Here is an 18,241-nt window from a genome sequence, read left to right on the forward strand (position 1 = left end):
GAGAAAGAAGAAAAGAAAGTTAAAGTTAATTGAATGAAATTTGATTATTCAAGTGAATTTTAAGTGGGGCAAAAGAGACAATCATAAACTCCGCGGAAAAACAAAGACTTGAGTAACCACTTAAATTCAACAAAAGCTTCAACCCAACAACTACACATACCCAACATTCTTGACATAGGAAGAACTATTGATTTAATTACTTAAAAATTACCTATAATAGATACACAGTTTATAACTTCGCTATTCTTTCTTTACCTCCTTCCCATTGGACTCCACCTCTCCAATCACAAAGATCAATCACCATAGATCTAACATCATCCAATTCTTCCTTAGTAGCACCATTATTAACAGCACCTCTTAAATGACCTTTCAATTGTGGATTAACATCTTGAGGAATTAAACATGCAACAATACACATTGAAGTTTCCTTTCCCGACAAGATATCAGTATAACTTAACAATGGAGCATAACAATGATGATAAGCAAAATACCATAAATCAGGATAAGCACTTAACATTTGATGTCTAATTCTAGTATTGATTTTGTTTGTATATACTGAATTCCAAAAATCAGATCCACGTTGTAAATCACTTTGAATTTGTTTTGAATTAATTGAACTAACAGAGATTGGACCATCAATGGTTTCAACTGTAGTTCCATTATTCTCGTTGTTTCCATTTGCAGAACTAAATCTAGTTCCACCTACATCCTCACTCACGATAGATGAAGAAGAAATATGTCCCGGCTGAACAATTAATGGACGTTCAGGTGCTAAACCAGTACGTAAACTAGTTGGAGTAGTTGATTTCAAAATCATCAACGCATTAATTGCTTTTGGTAATCCGGCAAGTGCAATACTTTTCAAAATGACTTCTCTCATTCTTGAAGTGATTTTATCTTGAGCACGATGAATATCTTCTCCCTTTTGATATTTGAATCCTAATGGTAAATTACGATAATATGTATGAGGAATCAATAAATCCGGTAAATTGACCCCAACGGCAGTTAAATCAGCATATTTCTTAGCAGAATTGATTGAATCTTGGGCTAATTGAAGAATATATTGATCAGTTAAGATGGTTGGTTCACTGGTTGGCAGTTCTAACAATTGTTGTCTTAATGCAAAATGTAAAACCCTTGGGATTTCTTGTGGTCTATTGATAACAGTAAGACATGCAGTTGCAATTAAGTACCAAGTGTTATGAAGGTTTGGATATTTGTAAGCTAATCTTACCAATCTTTCTGCTGTTAATAACGACATAATTGGTTTCCTTAATAACAAAAGAGGGAAAGAATCAGTCAAAAAGGAGGAAACGGAGAAATTAAATGAAATGTGAAAATTTACAAAGTGCTCCGCATTTGATTTGAATGGATAAATCCGGGTAAATACGCGACTGGCTTTTTTTTTGTACCTCGGATTAATTCAATTAATTAATAGCGCAATTAATTTATAATTGTGGTTTCTCACAAGTACTAGACATTTACAAGCATTGTTCGTAGAATTTTGTGACCCTTATTAGCCGCCAAAGAGAAAGAGTTTTGTGACACCTCTTAGCCGCCAAAAAGAAAAAGTGTTAGCACTAACAAGGTGATACAAGATCAAACAAACTGGCTCCTGTGCTTGTGCAACAAGGTCAGTTCTACGTTAACGCAATATCATAGTCGTATTGACGTCATATAAGCAAATTTATAACAACCAATCTGCTTGGTATTAATAGTTGAAGTTGTTTGGATATAAATAGGTTTGTATTTAGATTTCTGCCTCTGAATTTACTGTATGATTTTGTTAGTGGTAAAATTGCAGCCAATTTTTTGCAATTTTTCTGAATATTCTGCAAACATAACAATTGAAGTAAATAAGCAGATACAAAATGATATACTAAAGAGGAGCCACACTCACTATAACTTACAAACTACACCATGTGGCGCCTATCCGCGTCTTTGCTCGACCATGACTTAAGCATGAAACAATGTTTTGCCTACAGCTCTATATAGTTTTCACAACGTCATATTCAATTTTGCTTACATGTTTCTATATAGTTCAATACTTCTACTTAGTTTCTAATACTAGATCTAATCCACTTCTTACTTATACTATCCTTCAATCTCTTACCATTCTCACTAGTCCAAGACCCCATTGCCCAAAAATGTTGCAAACTCTTAAAAACAGGAGCAATCCTCGTATTGAATTGTCTGAATGGAATATCTTGCCCCTCGGAATATTCTTTAGGTAATTTATCAACCAATATCTTATCTGTAAGATCCTGAATACTATGTTCCTCTAATAATTTATCGATCTTTGCATCTGTTTCCTCTGCTTCGATCGCGACGGAAGAAGAAGAACATTCAGAAATATGATGTGGGGTAGAGTTCTCCCAAGGTCTCATTGTTTGATCGATTGGAACCCATCGTTCGGAATTTCTCCAGAGATCAGATCCAACCATTTCTTTTATCCTCAGTACTGCTCTCTTAAATGCAAACTTCTCATCATCCCCGGTGAATGCTTTCATATTCTTATAATCCAACTTAGGTGTCTTAGCTTCCTCATTCTCATTCTTGTTTTCGGAATAATCATCATATGTTTTAGTTTTATCCTGGTCATAAGTGGAAATATTAGGTCTGTAAGGATTCATCAAAGCAATGGAGGTTTTGGCAAACATTTCTTCATCCTGGACTTGTAATCTAATCTCATCAATTCCAAAATCATCCTGACATGATTTCAAATACGACATAATCTTTTCATTTTCCGAATGTAATGCGTCGGGAAAGAAGAGATAATCAATCTCAACTTCACATCTCATAAAGAATTGACATTTGGATTCATAGATTGCATCCAATAATGTAATGAATCTTCTGGCTTCGTTTTTCATCTTGGTGGTCATCACGGGGACATTGTCTAAGACGATTGTTTTGTAAATGGATGCAATTGTGATATAGTCGGAACTGGAATGGTGCCCCTGACAAATTTGTTTGAAATCGAGATAACAAATCGTATTATTGTTGAATGCGAGTGGGATATTGGTAGTACGATTATATACTGTGATCGAGGAAGGCTTACCCCCCAATTGTTCAATGCTCTGAGCTGGGGATTCTGGGGTATTCAATGCTTTGGTTTTGATTAATTGAATCCATTGCCGGTCATGAGTCTCTGGATTATCTTGTTTGACTACCAAATATGGTTCCTTTACCGATTCTTGGGCGAAATAAGTCCGATAATCTTTGGCACTTTTCATATCCACACTATGACATCTCGAATTCAAAATCCCCACGAAATCACGAAATTTCAGTTTATGAAATTGATTAGCATATAATTCTTCCGGTAATTTATTCGAAGTGGCAACCAAAACCCCACCCAATTTGAAATAATACGTAAACAAGATCTTTATAATATTGGCCTGGGCAATATCAGGCAATACAAATTCATCCAACATCAAGATCGTATTCCTATTAATCATCTTCTGGGCCAATTCATACAATATGAATTCATTCTCCATCGTCCTAGATTTTAACAGCTTTCCATTCCCCATTGTCGCAGTAAATAATCGTTCATTTTGAATCTGATACATTTCGTTAAATACCCATAGGATGAAATTATTATAATGCCATCTCATTTTTGATTCATGAGGTAGACTAGCAGCAAAAATATCCATCAACATAGATTTCCCACATCCGACCTCTCCATTCACCAATAACCCTTGGGGTGAATTGAAATTATACAATTCCTCTTCATCGGTCAAATGTCTAATGAGTTGTTTTCGTTCATGATCGGGATCAACGAATAAATCCCGGATCGCGTTGAGTTTTAATGGGGAATATTTCGATATTCCTCGTTCCCGTGCCTCTCGTTCTGCGGTTTGGAGTTCGATTTTTCGGAGAAGAAGACTTAATTTGATCAGAAGGTCTTGGGGTGGTGTATAATCAAGAACTCGATGGTAGAGTTTTTGAAATTCTTTCATGATACGAACTTGTTCTGGATCTTTTTCGAGTAGACCCGATTGAATGTAGTTTTGATATATTATGAATGGATCTGTTATGGTTATGCCGGTGGAGGTGGTGGTATTGTGAGGTTCGATATTTTGAAACGGTAGACGTCCTTCAACACCTTGAATCCCCCCAGTCGTGATAAATGCACTGTAGTATCTTTTGGTAATGTAGCCATATCTAGAAAGCCATACTTTCTGGTTCCTCACAAAGCAACTCATACTTAATAATCTTCAATATTTCTCTTAGATCAACCAAGATCAGATCGATAGCTCTGGGTATTTATATTAGAAGAAGTGGATCTCCTTATCAGATCCAACAATCGAAGTGAAATAAAAAATATTAATTTTTTTTTTAATTTCATGATTTTGTGACATATCCGAAATCCGGAATTGTTCCAAATTTGGCAATTCTATAAACGAAGAGAAAGCTCATCATCAACACATTCTATAATTACATTAAATAGTTACACTACCTACTATTACTACTAACTAGGCGTCCCGGATTTCTCTTTTCCATTCAAATTCATTTGAGCAAATTTCCTATCCAAAGAATTCGATAATCCATTCATCTCTTCATCACTCCTTCCATATAATTCAAACCACCACTTCACATCAGCAAAATTAAAAAAAATCACTCCATTATCAACAACATCCTCTTCTGTCTTATACGTCCTATTAATAAACTCAGTCGGTCTGGAATTGAAATAATCCCAAACACAGACAGTCGATTCATGAACTTTTGAAACCTCATATAGTTCATATTCAGAATCACATAAAAAACTCCCATATTGACAAGAATAATAATGATAGAATAACCGTTTTAGAAACCGACTATTGAATTCGAATTTCGTGGGATGTTGGCGATAGATCTGATATACACAGTCCAAAAACTGATGGAATACAGGCGAACGTTCACTACTTCCACCGTAGATTGATGTGTTGGTTAATAAACGGCCATTCTCTATTGCGTCCTCCGGTGACGGTGACGAGAGTCCACTCTGGGCCGTGTTTTTTATGTCACGAGCAGCACGAGCGGCACGTTGGAGGAAGGATGTCACACTTGCACCCGCGGCAGCTGCTGCCGTCTTAAGATCAGTAGTAGTAGTCGATGGGGCATCGCTAACGGCACTTTCGACCGATGTTTCCGATATAGCATCCCCATTAGGAGCTGGTGTTACTTTAACCTGTGGAGTAGTTGTTGCTTTTTGTTGTTGTGATGGTTCATTCTGCTTCATAATCGCTCCAATACAACCTCCATGATCAGCTCTGGTGGCGAATTTAAACCCAAATGCTCGCCATTCCTTTTCGATCAAGATCATAAAACCTCGGATCGTCCTATAGAATGGATCAAGACATAATTGAGCCAATGCAGATACTTGTGATGTTCGGTCCCATCCGTCAGAACAATGGATTATGACATTGGTGTTGTTTAGATGGATCGATTTGGTGATTCTGTCAACTGATTGAAGGATTATTGAAAGACGATGTAACCATTGGGTTTTGGTTAATGCTTGTTGTAATGCCGCACCTGTGGTTGTATTGGTGTTGTTGGTGTTGCTGGCTGGGTATTTATCTAGATCATTTAGAATTGTGCTTAGTTTATTTAACGAATCTCGAATGACATGAATATTATCAATATTACAAAATATTTTCTCAACATGACGAATATTCTTCCCACTATCAGGCTTCGTCGGTGATGGACTAGATTCTTTATTATTATTATTACTACCTGTCTGCTTTCCTCTATAATTATCAATATTCTCCGTGCCCGCACCCAAAGCATGCTGACCTAATGCATTTGCAATTGGTCTCAAATCAATCAATAAATTCCGTTGCGGTTGGTCTTGCCAGGCATTATCTTCAGATATCCTTTCTTGTCGTTCCAAATCTTGGCATTGCATGATTTCTCCAATTAATTTCTCATCTTGTATAGATCTATTCTGTAAATTTAATCCCACCAAGGGTTGAGCACATCTAGCAATGACATTCCCATTTACATTTCCTCGATGCTTGTATACAACTACGGGTATTCTGTTTTTGGATCTGAATTTTCCGGCATGTTTTAGGACGTTATCGGATATAGAATTGGGGACTATGAATACCTTGGGGTAGGATGGACAAAATCGATAGTCATCATTGATAGTTGATATTCTCCAATAGGATGATGACGTGGAGTTGCTCTCTTCTATTAGTTCCAATCGGGTGTATTCATCAATTGGATCATACAAGTCCCATCCTTTGGTTTCTAAAGATTGTTCTAACATATTTGGACGATATTCATAAGCATATAAAGCACGAATATCATTTTCAGTTTTAGATATTGTGATAAGGGAACTTAATTTTGAGAAAGCTTCTATGCAGATTGTATCATTCATAAAATCGAATGAATAGTATGTGAAGTCTTTACACTGGATACGTATATGAGATGCAGTATAATGATCAAAGTGTTCGTTGGCCATTCGTGGTGGCGAGGTAAGTGTTGATGTTGATGATGATATGTCATTGGTTGTGGTAGTGGTAGTGTTGTTGTTATTGTTATTGATCCAGAATGATCCTCTTGCTTTTGACATTCTTTCTATAATTGGATAACATATCCATATCTCTTTTGGTTGTTGTTGTTGTGATGATGATGATGTACCAGTAGGTATAAAAGAGAAAACTAAATGATAAGGAGATAATAATAAAGTACCTGTAATAGAATAACCTCTTCTGTTTAATATGACATCATTGAATGTTAATACTTTCAGTTGATCCATATTCTTACTTTCATTAACTATGTATGTGTATCTATGTTCTATTAGCAATCTATATCAATCAACTAGTAACCAGTTGTAAATAAAGATAGAAATCTCATTCAATTTTGAACCATAAAAAATATTCAATAGAAAAAAGAAAATTATTAAATTAAGATTCTTCTGGTTCTTGTTCTTCTTTTTGTAAATTCACTTGTAGGTTGTTTCAGGTGAGTAATAGCATAAAGGGAAGTAAAGGGATGGGCTATTATTCAGTAAGTTATCAGTTGATTGACTCTTGCTAAATCAACTTAATTGATAAATTCTGTGTATAGGTTCAAAAACTAATGTGTACGAACTGATTTTGTGCATTGCATTCGGGAAGGCTCACCGATACGCTTGTTACTGTCTGATCCATTACCAGTCATGGCATTCCCACAATCTAAAGAACAAGAGTTCATCATACTACAAGTAGGAGATAGGCACATAGTAGAGGTTAGTATATTAGTATATTTACTTGTATTCCGAATGCAATCTCCATTATTTAGAAAGAACTCAAATATTAAGAGAAAACTAACAACAGCAGTAAGTCTATAAACCTTCAAATTTACGAATACCATGTTCATGCTTTTGCATATTACGAAGTTGCTTTGTTGTCAACTTCTTTTCTTTCAACTTAGCTAAAGCCTTCTTCTCGTTTTCTTTATCTTCTTCTTCTACTTTTTCATCGCCTTGGGTTTTCTCTTTCTTGGTTAATTTATTAATATCAATGGTTCTTCTTTTTGGCTTCGAAATTACTTGACTGAGTCCTGGACGCTTTCTACGAAGAGGTTCTTCCGTTTCCTTCTCTTCTTCGAAGACATCCTCATTGTCTTCACTTTCATCGTCTTCTTCTCCTGCTTCTTCTTCTTGTTTCTCTTCCTCGTCGATGTCACTAGTGCTACCACCTTCTATCTCAGAGTCAGAACTGAAATCCAGTGGGCCCATACTATCTTCGTCGCTGTCACTACCAGAACCACCGACACCCACTTCATCATCACTGGAGTCCTCCAAATCACTGTCTTCGTCATAATTCGCAATATCTTCAGCTACTTCCCTATTCGACCAAATCTTCAAACTGTCCATCCCAGCACTAATCAATCTATAATCATAATCAATATCTAAAATACCCACCTCATCAACTGCACCATACTTCCCCCTCGCCAGAGAATGAACCCTAGTCTCAACAACTTTCCCCTTTTTATAATTAACTCGATGTAATAACCCTTCACTATCTCCACACCACACCGAATTCGTCATCTCTTCGTCATCAGCATTCATGGTTGGCATGATACAATCAATAGAAGCGGATTTGTTGACCTTGATTCTAGATAATTGGTCCATGAACCTATTCTTGGAATCCTTCCAAATTGTAACGATCCCTTCTCCATGTGCAACCAAGACCGTGTCATTCTTGTTATCAGAAATGTAATCCGAGGGAAAACACATGGCGAGGAGTTCATCTTCTTGATTATCTGATTGGGTGATTATTCCTTTTCGTATATCGATATGTGAAAGTGTTGTAGATCCTAATGTGAGATAATGATAGGCTGAAACGGCAGGCATGGCTAATATATGATTTATAGAATCGTCATGAGCTTGATTGACTTTGAATTTTAAGGATGTGTTACTAGCACTGCTCAAATTTCCACTATACTAGATTAATACATGTCCATTTTCAGTCCCGGCCAATAAGAATGCATGTGTAGTTGAATGACATAATTTCGTAATCGAATCCTTTGGGTTCGGATAATCTGGGGTGACGGTATGTTTGCCCACAACTTTCCCAGTTTCAGTCAGTGCTCGTTTGATCATATTATCCGTACCCACAGTATATATAAACTCACCTACTGAATTCTCCAATGGCTCAAATATAGCATGACGACAGGATCCTTTATGTCTTTTGGTTTTCCAATTTGTCGTAAGTAACGAATCTTCAGGAATTTCGGTATTGTCTTCAATAATGGTCCACCATTTCTTTTTCAGTTGGGATACAGATGTGTTGATTTGGGAAATCTTTCCTTTTGCAAATGCTTCTTTCTCGGATTCTAATATCGATTCTCTTTTGGCTTGTTGTTTTTCTTCTAATTCGTCGGCATTGTAGGTATTACAATATACATGTCCTGTGACTTGACCTGAGATTAAAATTGGTTTGGTTGGATGTGCGGCGACGGTGAATAATGGGTCTTTGTAATTGAGTTCAAGAATTGGGGATACAGATGATTCTAACACTTGAGCAGCATTAGCTGCATTGGATTTCTTCTTTCCCATACTTATGGCTAGTCGTTGATTCGTAGTTGGGAATGGTAAGAGATGCGATGAGATGAGATTTATTTTTTGTAAATCAGGTGCGGTGCTACCATCTTAATTTTTGCTCTATTTGGACTAGAATTCTGTTCCTTTGGTCGAGTTCTAGATACGTTTATTGAATTGAACTATATACTTACTTAAACCGACCTCCGAAGTAAGTGCTTCGATTTTGTTAGACGAAACGGGCGTAGTTTCTACCACATGTTAGAGATCAAACAAATTTGAAATTATCGGGCTTGTTGTCGGGTTTGGTTCTAAATAGTAACCTCCAAATCCTCATGTTTACTCAATTGAGATGGACCAGTGTTTTCCTCAGTTGACTTCTGAGTAAGCTTGAATCTCTCCTCCAGGAAAAACGTTACCGGATGTCTCCCAGTCTCCATTCGCTTTTCTACAAGTCGAATAAAATTACAATTCTGTTGGAATCGACCTGTATCAAAATATCCAAAGAAACACTTCAATCTACCAAGACTAATTCCCAAAGGAGGGGTTGGAAGGTCTAAATCTACCCCACCTGGATTTTTGCGACATTCTCTAAATTTTTCAATTGTATCTTTATGCTCTTCATAATAAGCTCTAAAAATACTCCTTTCTTCAGGTTCCCATTTAAGATAAAGCATCGCTGTTAACAAATTTTTATAAGATCTGTATACAGGGTCTCCTTTTTGGTACACTCCAAGCATTACCTTAATCATTGTATCTAGTTCTTCCAAATTTCTAACGTTACATAACTCCTTATGCGTTCTACGTAGGTCTATTAAAACTGGATCATCGAAAGGAAATCGCATTATGAAGGATTTCAAGTTAGAACTGTTTGCCTGGTATTGATTCAGTTTGTGAGTAGATGATTTGGTGAACAGTGTAGATATCTTTTGTGTCTTATTGATATGTCGGGGGGCAAAAATCAACTTCAATTCTCTGGATGTTGATCGGGACCAATACTGAACCTGGTCTGAAGCTAGTTGAGCAAAACGAGAATATAAATACTTCGATTAAATAGCTATTCAGAAGAGCGGGGATTATAATTAGAAGGGGACTTAAGAGGAGCTTTAAACTATAATTACCCTATTAATGTTTTGCTCCTTTGACTGAAGCTTGTTTTAGCCTTTTTAAAACTGTAATTCCCCGATTTTTTCACGGTGCAAAATAATATGAAAAGTCAATGCTCTCATATCAAGTAAAACGGCCCTGTCAGTGAGCATTGAGTTTCCTGTAACAAGATATTCTACCTCAAAACCCCAAGTCAAAACGGTATACAAGTCCAGAGTGAACAGCTAAATACACAAAAACAAATTTTGCAGCCACGCGAACTGAGAGGACATAACGGAACTGAGACAGCAAATCTAGGGAAGAGTCTTGATCACCCAAGCATCGTTACAGATACAGACACTTGTGGTTGAAGTGATTTTTTGTGCTCGGACAAACCTATTTTAAGAAAATATCAATTTCGGCCGAGTTCAAGAAACGTTTGCTGTGTGTTTGAAACTATATGCTCACCTAAACAAAGCTCATGAACATATAGAGATTGCTTCAATATAGCCAGCCGAACCAAAGAATCGTTTATTGAATGTCCTATACACCTACACCTACCTATTGTGAGTTGCATCGAAATCTAATTCTTTCCAATTCGCTTCAATTTTAGTAAATAATGATTTAGCATTGTTTAGAGAATCATGGGTTTGTTTATTTCAAGAACCAATTTCTCCAATTGATTGAATGTTATTAGATTTTTATTGCTTCTTTTAAACTCGTCTCTAGAGTTTTCTTGCTGTCAGTCAAAGCTGTTTCTAAATCCTTCCCGCACTCTACCGCTTTAACAATAATGGAAAGATATCTAAAGTTCTGCCAGAATCTCGGTGTATCAAAATAATTCAAAAAATTCTTAAATGTATTAACACTGATACCCAAAGGAGGCATTGGAATATCCAAAACTGCTTTGCCATGATTTCTTCTACATTCTTGAATGAAGTTTTGTATTTTTTGTTTATGCTTCTCGAGGAAAGCTTCAAAAATAGCTCTCTCTTCGACTGACCAACCAAGATAAACACCTGTAATTATCAAATTTTTGTACGATCTATACTCACGATGTCCTTTCTTATAAAATTTAAGCATCCCGTGAAGAGTCGAAATTAACTCTTCTTTCGATTCGACTTTACTCAATTTTGGATAAGTTCTGGCGATGTCTATTTGTGCTGACCCCATTGTAAATTAGCTTATATGGAACGTTTGTCTATGATATTTATGTGTTTCCAGGTTGATGTGGAACCCAGGAATTTTATCTTTGTTAATGATACTTAAGAGGGTAATTTGAACTTAAATTTAATTTGAAAGTTTGATGTTAAGGGGATTTATGAATCTAATTGGAAACAAAGAGAATGTTGTAAACTAAGTTCTTTATTTCGACAAAGGTGGGGTTGTTAGTCATTCCCCATAGTCATATTAAAACTGATCAAGAGTTTAATCCGCTTTGCATGGTTAGAAGAATAGGATGATGTACAGTCTTGAAATTCTTAACCCCAAGACAATTAGAAGATGATGTCATATCAGCTTATTATTTCGAGATGCTACCAGTTCATACAGAAGGCTATGAAATGTTGATGGATGTCACAAGCTGAAGCTCAAACAATCCCTTCAAACTGAACCGGAAGGACCCTAGAAAGAAGGTTGTAGCGCTGTTCTCAAATATAGCCCACCCTAAATATAAGAGCCGTATTCTGAAGTACATCACAACTCCAACTAAGAAATAGAATGCAAATTTATCACTGTATTAATTTATTAAAATTTAAACTAGAAAACACACATCAACTCAAAACAATATACAACTACAATTCTCGCTGTCTCTCTGTCTGTCTCTTTATTAATTATCTAAAAGATATCGCCAGTATCAGCCAATCTCTTTGCTTGTCTCTCTTTCCAATACTTCCCATTAAACTCCCAAAATGCATCACCAGTAATTGGATGTTTCTTCTTAATGAACCAATTAGGAATATATGGGGCTCCACTTTCATCTCTCGCTTTTCTGGCCGCCCTCTGTTTAACTTCTACCCTATGCTTCTCATCTGCCGCAAAATCATACTCACCATTCTCCATTGCTCTTTGATCAGGTCTTAATCTGGTATCAGTAGGTGCTAGCCATGATTTCAAATTATCATCAATTCCATTCAATGTGACTGCAAATTGAGTCAAGTTGAATGGGACTTTTGGACGAGGAGCAACTTGCCAAACCAAGAATTTCAGTCCCTGGAATGGATCAGTTGTCGTGACTGCTCGACTTGATGGTTCTTCCAATAATGAATTTCTTCTTTGTCGTTGTTGTTCAATATCCTCGATTGACTCATGTTGAGGGATCTTCTTGGCGTATATTTTCGAATTCCAGTGACCGCCCATGGCCCACTGTGGTTTGCCATAACGATCAAGGGCTTGTCCTGATAGTTGATAGGCTGAAGATGCTCTCCATCCACGTTGTTTCAAGTCGACGATAATCAGATCTCCCGTGGTGCGATTTTCGACAATCATTTTTCCATAGTTATCAACTGTAGGGTTTCCTAGCATAATACCAACAACGGCGGTATTGACTTTTTTCCACGTATAAAGCTCTTCTGGGACAACTTTGTTGTCTCTATCTACCACCCCGTGATCAGGACGAAGGACACAAAACATCCTACCTAAATGCTTGAAATCAAATGAACGCCCAGTGAATTTCGAATCAACTGCGTTCTCTCCATAATAATCCCATTTAGGTGAATCAGCATGACAAGCACTAATAGGTGGATGATGACTAACTTGTTCAACAATTAAACGATAATTTTGATCCGGACGACAATATTCAAATGTTTCTCCCAAAAGAGGATTAAATGGTTTCGCAATTCTATTAATGGTGGAAGAATATTCAGTGGCAGCAAATGTGGCAACATAGATCAAACGTAAGGTAGAATCATCAAATTGACATGCTTGATCTAATAACAGACAATATTCAATATCTTCAGTCAACCTTTGTAATAATGAAGTAGGCTCATTAAATGAAACAGGTAAGGTCATTCTTGTCATATCTTTACCAATCATGGATTTCAAAATTCCCCAAAGACCAACTTTCGGTCTATTATCTTCATCCATGGATAATTTCTTTCTTGGTGGATTTTCGTACCCTTTAAATGATTCTTCCTTCTTGATTAATTGGAGAGCATTCTTTTGAACAGGATTGAGTCCTTCAACTTCTTCTTCTTCCACTTCGGCTGTTTCTTCTTCCACTTCGACTGCTTTGGCAATTTCTACACTTGGAACCAATTTTTCCTCGATTTCAATCTCCTCCGCCGGCTGTTCAAATATCACTTCTTCTTCATCTTCAAATTCGTCAGCATCAAAGAATTCATCATTATCGGAATCTTCTCCAAGAATATCATTAATTTGAACTTCAACACCTCCGCTAACCAAAACAGGTGGTTTCTCGTCCTGCTTCAACATTTGATCCACTTCTCTAATTTGTTCTTCAACTGGTTTGGGACTTAATGCACGAGTTGGTGAATAAAATTCATTTGAACCAGTTTTGGAAGGTAATGGAGAAACAAGTTCTTCTTCTTTTGCTAATAGGACTGGTGATGGGAATGATTGCTGCTTTCCAATCAATCTCTTTAGTTGTTTCTTTTGATCTTGATATTCTAATAATTTTGTTTCACGATCCTTCATTTCTTGTTCAAGTTGTTGAATTGAACTCTCCCATAATTTATTGATTTCTAATTGTCTTTCTAAACTACGTTTCAATTTAGAGTCACGAGTTTCAATAATAGTGTTATATTTCTTGATTAAGTCAACAATTGATTCAATGGTGGATTTTCCGACATGATAAACTTCGATTGCCTGTTTTGAATCAGATTGGAGATTTTCTTCCTTGTTGGCTTGTTCGAAAAGATCAAGTAAACATGCCAATTCGACGTCGAGGGACCTTTTCAAAGCCGCAGCTTGGTCATTCAAGGGTGTTAAATCTTGACTTGATTCGGTGTCACTGTCATAATCATCCTCCTCATCGGGAATACCAGTTTCTAAATCACCAATACCATATTCAAAGCCTGATGAGTTTCGAGTACTAATTTGTTCATCCATACTTCGAGACAATCGGGACATCCTTTTCCCTAATTCATCATGAGATTCGGAAGTAAAAGAAGTAAGTGAGACTTGACTTGAAGTTCTGCTGTGGCTCTTGAATTTACGGCCGATTCTTTTAAGTCGACTAGGTTTCTTTTCTTCTTGTCCATTACCTGCGTAAGGTCCGTAAACATCAATGCTATGCCTAACTGGAGGGTTCTCAAGTGTTGATGATTCATCATTTTCAGCAATCATGCCACCACCTCCAGTTGAGGTACGTTTTCTCTTTATGTTATCTTTAGCGATTGTGATTGCATTCTGTAATGTCCATACCCATCTATTAGTTTCAATTGGATGATTTGCTTTTAAATGCCAACTAAGTCCATTCTTACCATGGATTTCAAATTTCAGTTTTTCTGAAGAATCTAAATGCAATGATGAATATGCTAAATTTATGGATCCACGACATGCATTATTTGTATCTTCTTGATTAGTATAATAAGATAAAATTCCTTGCAGATCCAAGATGAAATATCTTAATTTATAACCAGAAGCAAAATTGGTCCATTTACGTAAATAACCTTTGTAAGTGGGAGCATTACCAGTTTTGATTGCGTTACTGGTAGTTGCTACTGGATCCATGATATTTTGATCCTTTCTTGCTGATTTAAGTAATTTTTTTAATCGATCGTTAGAATGAACTAAATCAATTGGTAATTTCCCTCTTTTATCTCTTTTGAATGGATCACCGCCATGTTTTAAAATCCAATCACACATTTCAATATCATTTTTGGAAATGAATTCATGAAGGACAGTGTTACCAGTTTCAGGATCAGCACCATTAATATCTAATAATTCTGAAGCTCTTGGATTGTTGACTAATAAATTTTCTAAATTTTGAAAATCTCGATTACTGAAAAAGGCTCTTAATTCACCGGCAGATTTTTCCACAAATTTTGCACGTTCAAATTGCATCAATTGAGCAATAGTTACATCTTTACATACTTCAACTGGTTGTTTTTTATTTAAATTAACAATTGTATCATTAATATTTGGTAATGATAATAAATATTTTACAATATCTAAACGATTTGCCATTGCTGCCAAATGTAAAGGAGTATTACCATCTTTATCTTGAGCATTTATATCAATATTATATTTATTCAGATTTGAAATTAAGAATTGTAATACATTTAAGGAAGCAACTTGAACAGCATAATGGAATATTGTTTCTTTTAATTGAACAATATCTTGAGTTTGTAAAGTATGAGTTTTACATGAAGCTAATTCATTTATAATTGAATCAATCTTCTGATTATCACCACCTCTTAAAGCATCCAATAATTTCAATCTGAGTAATGAACTACTCAATTGTGAAGTAGATGATGATGATGAGATAGATGTATCTCCACTTGTTGAATTGTTTTTGTCTGACATTCTTTTGAATCAGGGCTAACAGGATTCTATCAGTTTTGTTTTATGTTGAATATTTTGTGTGTTGCAAAATGTCAAAAAACTTTAAATCGCTTTCTTCTCTATTTGATCTATTTGAATTTATAGGGTCGTGTTGTGTTGTATTCTACTTGTGTAAGAAAAACAGTTGGGATTATTGAATAAAAGAAAGAAAGTTAATGAAATTTCTAAATTTGGTTAAAGAATTTAATTTTACGGCGTGGGACGGCAATTCCAGTTATTCTTTTTTTGTTAAGTGAGTGGAGTTGTTTTTTTTCTTGTTAAACTTATTTACACGAATTTCATTTATACGATTATCTGATTTGTATCATGTGACATTTATCATGTGATTTATGTCATGTGACTCATATCATGTGATCTTCGTTTTGAATAATTTTCCACACCCTAACTAAATTGTATACTATTCATGTTCCATCATTCAACAGTAATAGAATATTCATATTAAGTGACATGCCACCAAGAAGTAAACGAACAGCGCCATCCGGTGGGAAGCAACCAAAGTTGAAGCAACCGCCACAACAGCAGCCTAAGATAAAACGAACCAAATTAGATCAAACCAATTTAGAGCCATCGCAAACTTTATACATCAAGAATCTCAATGATAAAATTAATCATCGACAATTAAAACATAATTTATATTTACTCTTCTCTACTTATGGAGATATAATACAAATACGATTAGCCAAAGGTCATGCCCATATACTTTTTGCCAATGTCTCTCTGGCATCATTAGCTTTAAGAAGTTTACAACAAGAAGAATTCTTTGATAAACCTTTGATGATTAATTATTCAACAAATGAATCTAAATTGATAACAAAGCTAAAGGGAGAGACTAAGACTGAAGATAAATCTGAGAATGGTGACGGAGATGAAGAAGAACTACCGCATTACGAAGAAGATTAAGAAAAAGTATCATATAACATTTGCATCTATTTACATTAATTTCATAGAATCTTTAAAGGCATTACTCACACAATCTGGTACAGCAACACCATCGGCAAATACAGTACCTCCAAATGACAACTTATAGCGATTATCCTCGATCGTTTGTATCACTTTTGCTTTCGTATCCAAATATCCAACACCATACACTGGTATACAACTATTATGATAATTATAAGAAATGATTAAATCATTTTCATCAATAGTATCAATTGTCATTGTTTCATCAATAATCTTGATATTAAATTTCTGCAAATCAATCCGCAATTTAGATTTCAAAATTTCATAGATAATTTGTAAATTTATAGATTTAGATGGGATTTCCCAATTAGAATAATAATGTCCACCTAACATAATAGTAATTTTATCATATCCTTCTTGTTGCCCTTGTTGGTTTCTTTCACCAAATAAACTAATCACATTCTTCTCAATATCAGAATCATATATCGTTCCGAGATGTGCTTGGGGATTTAATGAAATGTTGCCAAACTTAGGAACAAGAAATCCAAATCCTGCCAGAGGAATTATCTTCTTCTTAGAGTAAATATTACATAAAAAGATATTCACATATTCAATGGAGGATAAATTTGCTCGTAATGGATTGTTGCTGGGTAAAGCATTTGATAAAGCGTGAGTATTTATCGTAGATCTTATATGATCAAATGATTCCCCATTGACTTTTCCAGATATTGGATCTATTTCTTTTATTGGTGAATTGTAATGAATTTTAATGTTTTTCTCATTGGCTAAATAATTAGTCATCGCCCTTGGTAATTCTTCTAATCCGTTATGTAGTTTTATCATTGGGATTCCTTTCAATTTTGTCAATAATCCATTCATATTTCCATCTGGAGAGATCAACCTCTCATATTGTGTCAATTCATCAGAAACAACTTTCGCGCGCTCCTCATTCTTCTTCTTCTTTACCTGACCAAACAATGACTTCAACATGTGTCTCACAATAGACCCAGATTCCCTCTCTATCTCCTTCAAAACCGGCAACGTACTCATCACACTCAACTTAGCAACATCAGAAGCATATATCCCATGTATGACCGCACTACCAAGATTATCTATCCACAAACTCGACCCAAACCTCCTCGTGAAAAATCCTTCAATGCTCTCATCCTCTTGCAAAACCGGCACGAAGGGCTCTCGTAATATCCCAATCAACAACCTCCCATTCATGAGTTTCATCCCTTTTAAAAACTTAACCAAACTCATGAACGAATTTGGAATTTGTATGAGTTGTTGTTGGGCATTCATGACATATTTCCGATTTGCGATCGAATCATTTGTCATAATCTCAATCTCTCTCTCCTTGTTCAAGTTTCGTAATATATCGATCATGATCACAGTTCCATCCTTCACTCCACGAAGAGTTCTGGGACCTTTTTCCAAAATTATTTGTTCATTTGTTGATTTGACATGGAGGTGGGACAGATTGATCCATCCCCCACTTCGAGGGGATTTTTCAAAGATGTGGAACTGAACGTCGGGTCGGAGTTTATGGAGGAAGTATGTGAATGAAAGACCCAGGATACCGGCTCCTAAGACTGCAACTTTGGCATTGGGTGGAAGTTTAGCGAGTGACATATGGGGCTGGGGTGGGATGTGGTTAGAAGTATAGGATAAGGGATTAGGTGAAAAATTTCGATGCTTTGAGGTTTTGTTTGGTGGGGG

General features: G+C 35.9%; 8 protein-coding genes across 8 annotated transcripts; 1 reads left to right on the forward strand and 7 right to left on the reverse strand. All coding sequences in view use genetic code 12, as the record gives it.

Moving 5' to 3' along the window:
• Positions 1 to 229: 229 nt before the first annotated feature.
• On the reverse strand, positions 230 to 6,739 carry J8A68_003373 (phosphatidylinositol-3-phosphatase; the record flags this gene model as incomplete). Its single annotated transcript, XM_049407221.1, has 3 exons — positions 230 to 1,242; positions 2,090 to 4,174; positions 4,474 to 6,739. The coding sequence occupies 3 exons, from the start codon at positions 6,737 to 6,739 to the stop codon at positions 230 to 232; spliced, it is 5,364 nt and encodes a 1,787-aa protein (XP_049263334.1).
• A 567-nt stretch (positions 6,740 to 7,306) lies between these two features.
• JIP5 (Jip5p) lies at positions 7,307 to 8,320 on the reverse strand (the record flags this gene model as incomplete). Its single annotated transcript, XM_049407222.1, has 1 exon — positions 7,307 to 8,320. The coding sequence occupies one exon, from the start codon at positions 8,318 to 8,320 to the stop codon at positions 7,307 to 7,309; it is 1,014 nt and encodes a 337-aa protein (XP_049263335.1).
• A 90-nt stretch (positions 8,321 to 8,410) lies between these two features.
• J8A68_003375 (uncharacterized protein) lies at positions 8,411 to 9,025 on the reverse strand (the record flags this gene model as incomplete). The annotated part of the gene is made up of 1 exon (XM_049407224.1): positions 8,411 to 9,025. The coding sequence occupies one exon, from the start codon at positions 9,023 to 9,025 to the stop codon at positions 8,411 to 8,413; it is 615 nt and encodes a 204-aa protein (XP_049263336.1).
• A 293-nt stretch (positions 9,026 to 9,318) lies between these two features.
• J8A68_003376 (uncharacterized protein) lies at positions 9,319 to 9,852 on the reverse strand (the record flags this gene model as incomplete). The annotated part of the gene is made up of 1 exon (XM_049407225.1): positions 9,319 to 9,852. One exon carries the CDS (start codon positions 9,850 to 9,852, stop codon positions 9,319 to 9,321), a length of 534 nt encoding a protein of 177 aa, XP_049263337.1.
• Positions 9,853 to 10,786: 934 nt separating this feature from the next.
• On the reverse strand, positions 10,787 to 11,266 carry J8A68_003377 (uncharacterized protein; the record flags this gene model as incomplete). Its single annotated transcript, XM_049407226.1, has 1 exon — positions 10,787 to 11,266. The coding sequence occupies one exon, from the start codon at positions 11,264 to 11,266 to the stop codon at positions 10,787 to 10,789; it is 480 nt and encodes a 159-aa protein (XP_049263338.1).
• A 663-nt stretch (positions 11,267 to 11,929) lies between these two features.
• J8A68_003378 (oxysterol-binding protein related protein) lies at positions 11,930 to 15,580 on the reverse strand (the record flags this gene model as incomplete). The annotated part of the gene is made up of 1 exon (XM_049407227.1): positions 11,930 to 15,580. The coding sequence occupies one exon, from the start codon at positions 15,578 to 15,580 to the stop codon at positions 11,930 to 11,932; it is 3,651 nt and encodes a 1,216-aa protein (XP_049263339.1).
• Positions 15,581 to 16,066: 486 nt separating this feature from the next.
• J8A68_003379 (U2 snRNP complex subunit) lies at positions 16,067 to 16,519 on the forward strand (the record flags this gene model as incomplete). The annotated part of the gene is made up of 1 exon (XM_049407228.1): positions 16,067 to 16,519. The coding sequence occupies one exon, from the start codon at positions 16,067 to 16,069 to the stop codon at positions 16,517 to 16,519; it is 453 nt and encodes a 150-aa protein (XP_049263340.1).
• A 30-nt stretch (positions 16,520 to 16,549) lies between these two features.
• Positions 16,550 to 18,154, reverse strand: HEM14 (oxygen-dependent protoporphyrinogen oxidase; the record flags this gene model as incomplete). Its single annotated transcript, XM_049407229.1, has 1 exon — positions 16,550 to 18,154. The coding sequence occupies one exon, from the start codon at positions 18,152 to 18,154 to the stop codon at positions 16,550 to 16,552; it is 1,605 nt and encodes a 534-aa protein (XP_049263341.1).
• Between the last annotated feature and the right edge of the window lie 87 nt (positions 18,155 to 18,241).

Source organism: Hemisphaericaspora subhashii, assembly GCF_019202705.1.
Source record: "Hemisphaericaspora subhashii strain CBS 10753 chromosome Unknown scaffold104, whole genome shotgun sequence".
NCBI classification, from domain to species: Eukaryota; Fungi; Ascomycota; class Pichiomycetes; order Serinales; family Debaryomycetaceae; genus Hemisphaericaspora; species Hemisphaericaspora subhashii.